The following is a 12,267-nucleotide window of genomic DNA, read 5'->3' as shown; positions in this document are numbered from 1 at the left end:
GCCTCACATTAGATATGCATTACACCTGAAGTCGCACATGGCCAGATACATCTGCACCCTCTCTTTAGTATATTCTTTCTCTCTACGCTCCCCTGAGCCCTGCAACCTGCGCACCACTGATACTGGACTAGTTTCAACCACAAGGGATCAAGCCTGGAATTTTATATATATTTATACTGTCGGTGTTTGATAGTGACTTTAGCCATTGTGTTTATTTTTCCTTAGATGACATTTTGTTGTATTGAGCGGTGACCTTCATGGCTCTTTCTAAAATTCCTTTTTATATTTGAAATATATATATATTCTGCACATTTCAAACCCAAGCTGTGAATCAGAGAATGAATGGTTGTCAGTGATGTTCCATATGCATGTTACAGTTCTTGCAGTACATTAGACCTGTTTGTATTCATCACTAGAGATTATGAATATCATTTAGTCTGTGTGCACAAACAGCACAGAATAATATGATCATCCTGTATAGTAGTCAAGGAAATCATCAAAAGGGCTAAATGATGAATGTTGCATGATGAAATACATTATGATATATTATTATATTAAGACCAGCAGGGTTTGAATGCCTCCAACAGCCTCATCAGTAACGATTGCAGAGGCTAAAAGTCTGTCTCTTCCCAGTCTCACTCTAACGTGTCACATTATCAAAGGCTGAGAGAAACAAGAGTACAGATTAGTTTCCATTCAGGGCCAATCTAATCCATTCAGCTCGCCCTCTCATAACGTGTCATTGCCAGTCACTCAAACCGCTCGGCACAACAGCGCTGTTGACTAGCTAAATGAATAGATGTTGGACATTTCATCCTCCACAAAAAAAGATATCCCCGCTCGAGCTTTTTATGACTGTTATTTGAAATCTAAATTGCTTTGATTTCTAGGCTGCTCTAAATGGTCTATTCACTGATGTTTACAAAGGGCGGGATTGTTTCATATTGGTACAAACGATGCAATCTTTTTTTCTTTCAAGGTCTGTCTGGATAGTAATTGAAAACAATTATCCAGTGCTTTGCTCTGATAATATGCAGCTCTTACATCAGCTAAACCATGTATGGCATTATCTTCCAAATCAGCCAGAGCAGCTACATAAATTCCTCTTCACAGTGGTGTGGACATTCCGATTAATCCAACATCAATATATGTACATGGCTGTCACATGGTGAGAGTACAGCACACAATGCAAGGGTTTGCATTGGTGTATACATGTTGCTACCGTGCGCAGGTAGATGAGGAAATAAAACCAGAAAGTCCAGTTGAAGGCTTCTCAAACACCAAAACGCCACACTACATTTGAGACAATTTGTATTAGTGTGCAACAGTTTGTTGTTGCATTATGCTGCAGAAAAAGTAGACTCTCCCCCCCCCCACTGGAATGCCTTGTGTTTTGTGAGTGTAGCCCACTCTGCACTGCGCCATTGCAGTGAGCTCATTGAACTGAATGAGAAAACCTAGCGTGTTTAAATCCTAAGGGAACCAGAGAGGCAGAGAGAAGAAAAGGCCTCCAGCTTCCAGCTGAGTCACAGTCCCCACATGGCCCGAGTCTGGGATGTGGAAGTTAATAAAGCAACCTGTTGGCTGTTTCATCCGACCCAGTAAGTCTGTGACCTTCTGACTCCGAGAAAGAGATGAAACTCACAGTCCCTGCAGGGCTAAATGACATCTTCATAGATAAACAGAGGCCACTTAGGCACTGGTAATACATTTCACTGGCTTGCAATACCACCTCTATATATGACATTTTAGATGTGATAAAGTCCGGAAAGGAAAGGAAAATATAGACATTAAAAGCTGGCTTTGCAATGGAAGCTGGCTTTGCAATGGAAATCTATACGAAGTAATTATTTAGAAGATACAGGGAATGATTGACCTGCCCACACACATTGAAACTTGGCTAATGTTACAAAATGCTAGCAAAATTAAATGTAATATTTTTTGTATATTACACTTAAAGATTAAAACTTAAATGAAGTACCACATGAGATCCCTTGTTTTTACTTGTAGATTAATTTGTTTTAGATGTAGAATCTGGGATGAAACAGCTGAAGGTCAAACCTCGACACACACTCCAGTGAATGAGGAAGTAGAAATTCCAGAAGCGGTTGCAATTACTGCTCTTTTCTTCAGATTGATGGTCTTTGTTAGAGTTGAATTTTCATGTCTGCTTTACATTTGCATAACAAGCTCAACAAAGTGTCCCCTGTCCACTTTTTAGAGCAGATTGATACACCCGCTCTAATGATCATGTATTAACAGGCCCCAGACCCGATATGCCAGGTCTAGTTGTTTCACTCATGTCATGCTGCCTCATTATTTCTCACTGGCTTGTAACTGTATTGCAGACGATAAAACTTGTGGGCTGCAAATTTCCACCAAAGTAATTGTGTCTCATAAACATTGTGCATGGTGACTCACACACAACAACTAACATAACATTGTTATTTGCTGTGAGATTGACTTAAACGTGTCTCGTTAACTCTGCATCATCAGTCGTCCATTCCTCATCCCCCGGCTGTTATTTACAGCAGCTCGTGTCTCACAGATGTGGTGTCATAATCCTCGGCCATAGAGAGCCTCATTTACTACTCCCTATGTAATGGACACACATTATCTGACGCGTTTTTATCATCATCACTTGAAAGTCTCGCAGCGGTAATTTTTACCATTTAAATATTGCATTGCATTGTGGGATTATTAGCAGAAGGTAGTGTTCATGTTGTATATACTCCTTATTCTGTTACATTGCAGAATTGTTGATGGCACTCGATAGTGGAAACATGTATGCACTGGAAATAGAGCCCTTCTCAACAGCTGGTTATCAACATATTGAAGAGAGAATGAATGCATATTTACTGTGTGAGACACGTGTAATGATTCAGTCACGCGTACTGATGATTCACTCACACAGAATGTCCCAGTAAATGTTAATTATTAATCTCTCTTTGTCTTTTTGTCATGACATTTTTTTTCTGACCAAAACAAAACATACAGCTGCACTGTCAAGCAACAAGCACAAAGAGAAACCTCAATATACTAATAGTCACAACAACAAAAAACACAATACAATGTCCTGCTTAGCATCCATCTGTAGTGTTACTATCCATGGGTGTGAACAACAGACCTCTGGGTATGAAAGGAAGCAAACTGGTATAATTGTAGGTGAAAGTGTGGTTTTCTGTGTGGGTTTGTTTGCCTGGGGGTACGTATATGATGGGGTCTTATTAAATCAGTGCTAGAAAAGGAGGAACAGACAGGAGTTAGAGAGAAGCACAAAGGAACCCGAAGCGATTAAACCCCTACTCACACCGGCTTAGCAGGGAAAGCTTCACAGAAAGCCAACAATGGCTGCCTTACTTTAAATCTTGCTTCTTTCTTGCTTTATTCCCCCCCTCTCTCTCTTTCTCTCTCTCTCTCTCTCTTTTTCTCTCTCTCTCTCTCTCTCTCTCTTTATTTCCCCCTCCTCCTGTTCTCTCCCTCTCTCAAACAGATTATTTCCTCTCTTTTTCTTTATGTCTGTCTTCTTTGCGGCACGTTAGGCCGCTTAGCTTTACAATACTCATGTCAGGTCAAGCCCCCCTCCCTCAATGTCTCCAATTCTGGATTAGAAGCTTCTTGCTGCATAAGGTATTACTGTATCTCAGACGTCAACCACCTCGAAGGTCTTTCTCTCATTCGTGCATTATGACCTCTTTCTTTCTTTTCAATCTTTAATTTCTCTCAAGGAGTGTTAGGACACACTGGTGTTTCCAGGTTGTTAATGCACAGAACGTTATTGTCCAAACCAATAGAGGATTACACTTTATGAGGGAATTACATGAGAACAAGAGTGTCTGGGTTTGTTGGAGCGGAAGCAGAGAAGTTTGAAGTTATATCACATTTTGAGCCAGTTGACTTCTCACATAATGTTTCACTAGACATACATTTATGAATAACTTAAGGCTTCATCAGTTTTTTCACTGCTGCTGCAATAATGCATTTATAATTTATCTGGAGTTCTCATCTCCACCTCACTTACACACCCATTTAGTTGTTCGAAGGGAGTTCCCCCACAATATGTCGAGGGATACTGTTTGGAACAGGAGCTGGTAAATTCCTCTAACAACACAAAGGGTCCAGTCCTCCCAACTGCCAAAACCACTGTTGGACTGGATTAGACCACCTGGTGTGGTATTAAGAGGTGGATGAATCCATCCCTTCCCCCCACCAACATCCACATCTCCACCTGCACTTGGCGTTGCCCATGAATGCCAGTCATTAAGACAGCATTACAAAGACGAGGCCTACCTCTTTCCCAACGGAGCGGCTCCACTTCCACACATAGAGCTACCATTGTTTTAAATGCCACTGCTCCCGCCCCTTGGAGACTGGCTCTCCATTCACTGGCCACTGTAGCGAGTACACTGCCAGAGAGAAAATATGATAAATGTGTCTTAACTCCATCCGTCAGGGAGCGCCGGGACATTTCCTTTTCCCCCAGGTGCCAACAGGTGTAAGGGAGTACGACCTGGTCAGGTTACTACGTCAATGTATGTATGTGTGTGTGTGTGTGTGTGTGTGTGTGTGTGTGTGTGTGTGTGTGTGTGTGTGTGTGTGTGTGTGTGTGTGTGTGTGTGTGTGTGTGTGTGTGTGTGTGTGTGTGTGTGCATTTTTCATCCTTGAATAACACTCCCCCTCTTGTGTTTTTTCCAGGTGCACCAGAAAGGAGAAATGCGAGCGCTCATCAGAGCCCCGTCGCTTTGCATCAGACATCAAGCAGTGTGTGCGTCTCAGTGTCCACCCAAACAACATCTCAGTGTCCCAGTTTAGTGTCACAGTAAGTGGATAGAAACGCACTCCTCATCGACGCTAACAGAGAAACAATGACTTGTTCTCTAAAGGCTGTGCACAGTGTTTGCCATATCATACATTTCCTCTCATGCAATTACATATCCTTTACTCTTTAATAAATACATATTTTCCTTTTAGATGTCCTGAAATAGATAATAGCTGTCATTACCTTATTGCATAACTGTGATGCAATGTCTTATGAGAGGTGAGTCCATATATTGTCCTTTCAATAAGGAAGAAATATTTCAGCAAGCATTTGTTTTAATGGAGCCATATTGCAGTAAACAGTGAGGCTAGCTGAATGTGTTGCTAGTGAGAAAATCTTGTCTGGCAGATTGACAATATCACACACTCAAGCATAATTTGCAATGCGATGTAATTATGCTCTAGATACTGATTAGTTAGCGGTGTTATAATCCTGCTTTACATCGTTTTACTGCCTGCCAACGTGCATTCTTCAAATCCTGACCTCACAACTTCCAAGTCCTGTCCAGTGAAATACTCTCCCAAAGAATGTCAACAACCATTAAACACACACAGTTTAACTCAGCTGTGTCTATTGTGATTGTTGGCAACTCAATGCAACAGTTTACCCCAAGACATTTCATTCTAAAACAGCTGCCGGATTTAAGGGTCTTAAGTGTTTTTATTTCTTTGTTGAAGTGTATTGATTAGTGTACAAGGAGCTGTGATGCATTGGAACAAAAATATGTCTCTGCAGAGAAATACAAGCATCTTTTCGAGAGTTGTTTTTCTATAGTTTTGTAACTCCACCTTCCAGCGGAGTCTGTGTCAGTACATGCTCATCTGTTAGGAGTGAGTGTGATATAATGAGTAGGATTAGGATGTGGAGGGAGTGGTCATCGGAGGAGGTCATTGGTGTATGTTGGTTATGCTGCTACATACATATTCTATACATATTAATATGCTATTGTGTTGCATTTGAGTGAAATAAATTCAAAAATAGACCCGTGGGAGTTTCCTTTGAATGTCAGGAAAATCCTTGTGACCTAAACCACCTTAAGTGATGTCACATTTCAATTCCCATTTCCTGTATAGTACTGGTTTGGAAATGGCTTTAAATCTCAGAGACTAAGTGCATAAATATCCAATATGATTTCCTAAGGTCAAGCCTGAATAACTATTCTCCACCAGTGTTGCTCCGAGGGTCACATGAGAGGTGTTGATTTTCTGAGGTACACCTCTGCATCACACTAATGATATTCATGGTGTGTGTGTGTGTGTGTGTGTGTGTGTGTGTGTGTGTGTGTGTGTGTGTGTGTGTGTGTGTGTATGTGTGTGTGTGTGTGTGTGTGTGTGTGTGTTGTTGCTCAAGCCTGATCCTTTAGAGAGTGTTTAACCTTTTCCCAGCGAGCAGGCTTTACCCAAAGGCTATGCAACATATCTCCCATCCAACTGATTGCAGGGCAGTTGCTAGACAGACAGGGGCTCCTCCTTGACCTTTGTGTTATTAAATATTTGTTGGGAAGATACGCCCAAAGCAATCTCGAATGAAAAAGAGACACTGCTGAAATCAGACCCATTTTAAAAAGGAGGAGAAAAAAAAGCAATTATTTTGTTTCACAATTAATTATCTCTTTGTTTATGAAACATGTCTTCTGTTATCGTATACGCTTCGGGAGGAATTGCTCTTGTTGTTTTAAACTAAGGTATTCATTTCAAGTCTTACATTATAGCTACTGTCTCACTAAACACAAATAGAATCATGACATAATTAATCAACTCGCATACGGTTTGATTTTATACATTACAATAAAGAACGTGTAAAGTTAAGTAAGAGTACAGTATCACTGGGAGGTACTTAGTGGGTACTTGTTAATCTAAGTAGATAAATGTAATCATTTTCGTCTGTCTTTTTCCTGGCATCTGAATGAATATGAATAATTTGCAGCAAATACTTTCTTTTTTACCGTGGCAACATGAACAGCCCATCATCACATATCCTCAATATCAGACATGGTGTTGTGTAAACTACAGGAGGATGTATGTGTGTATCCGTGTGTGTATTTGTGTGTCTAAGTGTGGCGTATCTTAACATGAATGGGTTATTTTCAAATGTATGCAGCCCAGCTGTGGTTAGACTTGACCATGACTACTCTACATGTAAGTGAGGCTAATCTGGCTGTATTCCCCCTTAAAAGGAAAAATAAATTATCGCCAGAGAAGAAGTAGAAGGTGAGAGGTAGAGTAAGCAGCACAGGAGATGGAGGATGTGTAAGAGATGGAAGCCCGGCCGTGCACTGTCCATCTTATGTGGGAAGCTGTGTATCTGTTCACACCCACGCCACCTTCTTTTCATTAAACAGCAATATAAAAACAGCGCAGGTCAGCCCTTCTCTGCCGCTGAGGCAGCTTTCAGCCTCACATCACAAGTGTACTATGGACTTGCCTCAAATCAATGCCTAGAGCAAGGCCCACTGCAGACACGCTATTCCATCAATATGTATATTTTGGTCTTGACCCCACTCCCACCTGGCTCCACGACCCTCTTTTTTTACTTTCCCTTTCAAGGACAGGTTGTGTTTTTCCTTTTTTTTTTTCTTCTGCTACCCCGATGCTAATTTTTGCCGAGTTGCAGAAAGAGCTTACACAGCATTTTCTTAAATGAAGAGGAAAGATTTGCATTCTCTATTTCACAGAGAGTCCAGTTTTACCTGCAGGTCCAGGTGACTGTATGCTCACCTCAGTCCTCCTGCTATTTCTGTCCTCCAAGGTCTCCTCTCATCTCCTCATCCATCCACTTAACTTAACTTTCTGCTTTCATCATTTCTTTCACTTTCTCTCATTAAAACACTTTTCTCACTGAGCCAGAGAGATGGGATGTTACTGTAAGTCCATAAAACTGGGGGTGGGGTATTTATATATGGGGTATGGACAAGATGGCACCGATTCCAGTTTTAAGAGAATCTATCTATCTTAATGCTGCTGTTGTGTTGTTATTTTGATGTCTGGGCAGGATGCATCTGATTTGTGTTCATATATTAACTTCTCATCCAAGAGTCCCCTTGTGGCTCCATTGGCCTCTGACCTCCCTGCAGATGAATCATTAGCCTGTGCAGAACTTGCAGCTGTGCTTCTCCTTAGCAATATGGAGTTACAGTCATGTTTGAAGTGCATATTGGCTCCAAAATGGGTGTGGGAGTCTCAGCAATGTAGTCACAGTTGAGGGACACATCTCACTTGTTCATCTCGCTTAGTCCTCAATTCATCAATAGTATTTCAAAATGATGAATGATCTTCACTGTGTGTCGTTACCAATGTGAAGCCATTGGAACTTAACTGAATCCTCCATAAAGTAAAGGTTTATCTTAATATTAGAGCTGCTAATCACAGTCATGAGATCATTTTTATTTAATTTCTTATAACAGCCCAGGCAATTACTGTAAAGAGAATATTTACCATAATATTGCATAGAATACTGACAGAGTAACACACCTTTCTATCTTTTCTTTGCTACAGTTGGTGTTGGAGGCCCATAATGTCCCAGAACTTTCTGCGGGTGTCAACTGCACCTTTGAGGATCTGGCTGAGATGAACGGCTTGGTGGAGGGAAACCGGATCAAGTGCTTCTCCCCTGCTGAGAAAGAGATGCCACGGATTATCGTTGAAAAAAGTAAGGGTGGAACTTTTTCCCTTAATGCAACAAACTACGAAATCTACGGTTCCATACCAACCAGTGGTGGATTTCACACTGCTGGCATTAGATGTGATGCTTGCCTCATGAACACTGATACTGTGCACATGACATCAATAACCTCTGATAATGTAGAGGAAGCTTGCTGATAACCTACCAAAGTGACATTATTTGTATTATTAAGAAATATATCCGTAACAAGTGATTGCCAGCATCAGCTGGATGTAAACATTAGAGCACCTGTTGAATACAAAAAGACATGTCTATCAGGGAAGCACACATTGATCTGGAGGTTTTCCCTTCAGCCAGAAGCGTGCTAGTCCTAAGGCGAAGAGTGTTCTTTGAATTTTTGTTTTCCTGTTGCCATCAGTAACTCAGTGGGCCTTGGAGCTCTGCCCTAGGACATGTTTAGTAATTGAATGAACATTAGGTATTATGCTGCTGTGGGATCTATTCTCTTCCCTCGCTCAAAGTGGATATGCTCCTGAGGGAGTGATGGGAGTTAACCCCGGTTTAAAAGGGAGAATATCAAGCTGCACAACTAAGTGTTTTTACTACAGTATTTTGGCTAATTTAGTGCCTGGAGATTTTACAGTCCCCGCAGACAATGTCACTGTTTCCATTCCTTTCAAGAGGCAAACCGCGAAAACATTTCTGACAATATTCATTCCACAACCACAAATGGGGGAAAAAAATAAATGTTTTCTCTTTCCAATTCCCTTGTTCTTCACCTCCTCTTTCTGTGGTCGGCTAAGCCTGGTCTAATTGAACACAGCTCCCATCTGGGGAGGCCTGTCCTCAGGCAGGCGATCCTTCATCACCAACCCTCAACGTGTCCTCATGTTGAAATAATGAAGATGCCATTTCCGTCCATACTTCCACAAAAGAACAAAATGAATAATGAATAGAAAAAGAAAATAGATGGAACAGAAAAAGATGGTGATCCATCAATAATGCTCAAGATTTACATACAAAGGAATGTTGATGTCAGAGCTGGTATTCACATTTTTTTTTTTATATTGGAGCCAAAAACCTGAGATTGGTAAGATAAAGTAAACTACAGTTCTGGTGAGACCTTGTAGGCCAGCGCTGTACATATGCACGATTATTAAAATTTCCCTTGATCAATTCAATGCACCCACGTGAACAGAAGCTTCACACACAGACAATGCCATGAACCAACACACGACACCACTGCAATTATGAAATCCTCAGATAGACTGCACACATGTACATATGTAAGGCCGATAGGGAGCCTGAGGGTGCTTTGGGGAATTAAAAAACATGTATTTAATGTGTGCCATGTCAACCACATGGAAAGCTGGTGGTGCTGAAGTCATGCAAACACAGATGTATACATATGTGCTCTGAGACACACAAATGAAGCCTTTCTCCCAATCTTTTGCTTCTCCCGGTTATATACTCTCCCTGCTTCAGAGAGAGGAAAATATTCCACATTTTACCTATATTTGAACCTTTCATTTTTACAAGTACTCATTAGACTAAGCTGGGTTGAAAGAGAGAAAGGAAAGGAGAGATGGATGGAGTGAAGTGACACAGGGAGGGATAGATAGTGCTAGCAGGCTTCAAGGTAACATTTAGGTGGCCTAATTAGGACAGATCCGTTGTCAGCGGTGCTTTACTGTGATTGATGAATGATTCCTTCTTTGTTAGAGAGATGGAAAGAGACACGGGGGAGAAGAGGGAGTCACAGAGTGGAAGGCAGCAGAAGAGACCTGCGTGTAGAGATGGAGTGAGGATGAGAGAGAGAGAGGGGTACATAGGTAGTGTAGAGACAGAGCACTTAGATGTGTGCGGATGTGCTGTTGAATTAAACATGAACTTCTTCATTAGGGCCAGACAAAAGGACACACCAAATGCACACGAGGTGCAGGCTCGCAGACACACACTTATACACACGCTCTCCGTTTCATCTTCTTCCTTTTACCTTGTCAAAGACTCTCTCAGAGACTTTTCCGGGGGAATATGTTCCATCCCAAGGGAAAAGCTTGTGCACCAACTTTTAGAGTCTCATACAGTGCTGCAGGTATAGGGGAACTTAACCCAACAAAACCTTTTTTACGCCCCCTCTCTACTCTGTAACAGTACTGCCTTTACCACAGCAACAGGCTCAGCACCTGTGGCTCAAAGCAGTGCAGTCAGTTGTTCTTCATGGGAAAATCTAATGTGACTCGACTCGGAAAAAAGATATGTGAACAAGAGAATAAAAAGATTAGCAGGCAGCGGCTCTTTAAACGCGTCTGCCTGATGCTCGTGCTGGATTGGTTGCAGTGAAATGCAATTATTTCTATTAATATAAATGTATGTTTGTATTAAATACTGTATTGTTTCTTCTATTTGTTTCAAAAGTTGAATGAAACTGTCAACAAATGGTTGATTTACTGACTTCTTTCCTCTCTTATCATTCTTTTTCTCTATTTTTTTATACCTGAATACAAAACACTCTACCTTTGAGCATCAAACTATTCATTTGAACTATAATCTATTTTCTCTAGGTGACCATCAGATTGTGCAGCTCTATCTCAAGTCCAAGGAGACAGGCCTGGCATTCGCGAATACCAGTTTTGTTTTCTACAACTGCAGCGTGCACAAGTCGTAAGTCTGTTTACTTATAGCTCTCTAGAGTACTTCTCTCTCGCAGACAGCTTGTCATAATACTAATCCCTTCGTATTGATTAAAAAACTGCCATTGATTCTTAAACTGTTGGAAATTGTATTGTATACATAAATAAGTAGGCATATTGAGCTTTTGTTCTCTAGCGTATTTGCTGCTGTTCAATACTAATTCACAACACTGTCTTCCCTCTGCTCTGCTCTCCATTCAGATGTCTGTCATGTGTGAGTAGTCCTTACCAGTGCCACTGGTGCAAATACAGGCATGACTGCACCCACGACCCTCGCACATGTTCCTTCCAGGAGGGCCGAGTCAAGAAGCCTGAGGTGAGTCCAAAGCCAGAGGTGACAATAAAAGTGTGTATTTAATTAACTTTTTGTTTTATTTATATGGAAACCCAAATTATTCAGTTCCTTAACCTCCCTGGAGTTGTTGCTTGGTAAGTCATACCCTCTATGGACAGTTGAGCTGCTGTCAGGAGGCACAGCAATTCTCTCAGCACTTCTGCCTGTAGGTTCAAAGACATTTGAACTGTGGCCCAGTAAGACAATGTCCAATAACCCCATCATAGTCTTTAACGCTGCTCAGCTCCAGCCGGCCTCTTCGGATTGTGCCAGCCAAGTAATAAAACATGGTGAAATAAATTGAGAAGAAAGGTTTGGCTCTGTGACACTAATGGCCATCCATCTAGGCGTCACATGTAAAAAGAGTTATGTTAAAAGGATTGAGACACCTTTCAGCTGCAGTGCTTCCATCTGGCATGAGTCTCTTGGCATGTCTCGCTCTCGACTGCACATCAAAGGGCAGTGAAAACTAATAAAACGGAGCCATTTCCTCCTGCCTATCCCTATTCCCCGCGACAGCTTAGTCCGTGTGAATTATCAATAGTATTGGCAGCCAGTTCTATTCCCGTCGCAGCAGAACCCGCCGCAATTACGCTGCTCTGCTGCAGAGGACAAGCCACTGACTGGATGGGGTACATTCAGCGGATGCCCATAACCCGCCCACTCCCCGTCCGGTGAGAGAGGTCTCACTCTGATTTAGAGTCACTGCCACAGTAGCAGGCTTTCAGCGCACAGCAAGAAGGTAAAGGAAGGTTTGGGTTTGGTGTGTGTGTGTCTGTGTGTGTGTGTGTGTTTATCTA

The 12,267-nt window shown here is 41.7% G+C and overlaps 1 protein-coding gene across 1 annotated transcript in view; it reads left to right on the top strand.

Moving 5' to 3' along the window:
• Positions 1-12,267, top strand: part of plxna4 (plexin A4) — a gene marked incomplete at both ends in the record, with an annotated part of 187,388 nt that overhangs the window by 124,495 nt on the left and 50,626 nt on the right. Inside the window, 4 exons of the mRNA XM_079236038.1 lie at positions 4,696-4,819; positions 8,314-8,467; positions 11,005-11,104; positions 11,335-11,449. Of these exons, the coding sequence (XP_079092164.1) occupies positions 4,696-4,819; positions 8,314-8,467; positions 11,005-11,104; positions 11,335-11,449 (493 nt within the window). The remainder of the gene's footprint in view (positions 1-4,695; positions 4,820-8,313; positions 8,468-11,004; positions 11,105-11,334; positions 11,450-12,267) is intronic.

Source organism: Taurulus bubalis (genome assembly GCF_910589615.1).
Source record: "Taurulus bubalis genome assembly, chromosome: 20".
Taxonomy (NCBI): Eukaryota; Metazoa; Chordata; class Actinopteri; order Perciformes; family Cottidae; genus Taurulus; species Taurulus bubalis.
The sequence above is the reverse complement of the archived record's forward strand: the minus strand, read 5'-3'. Positions and strand labels throughout refer to the sequence as shown.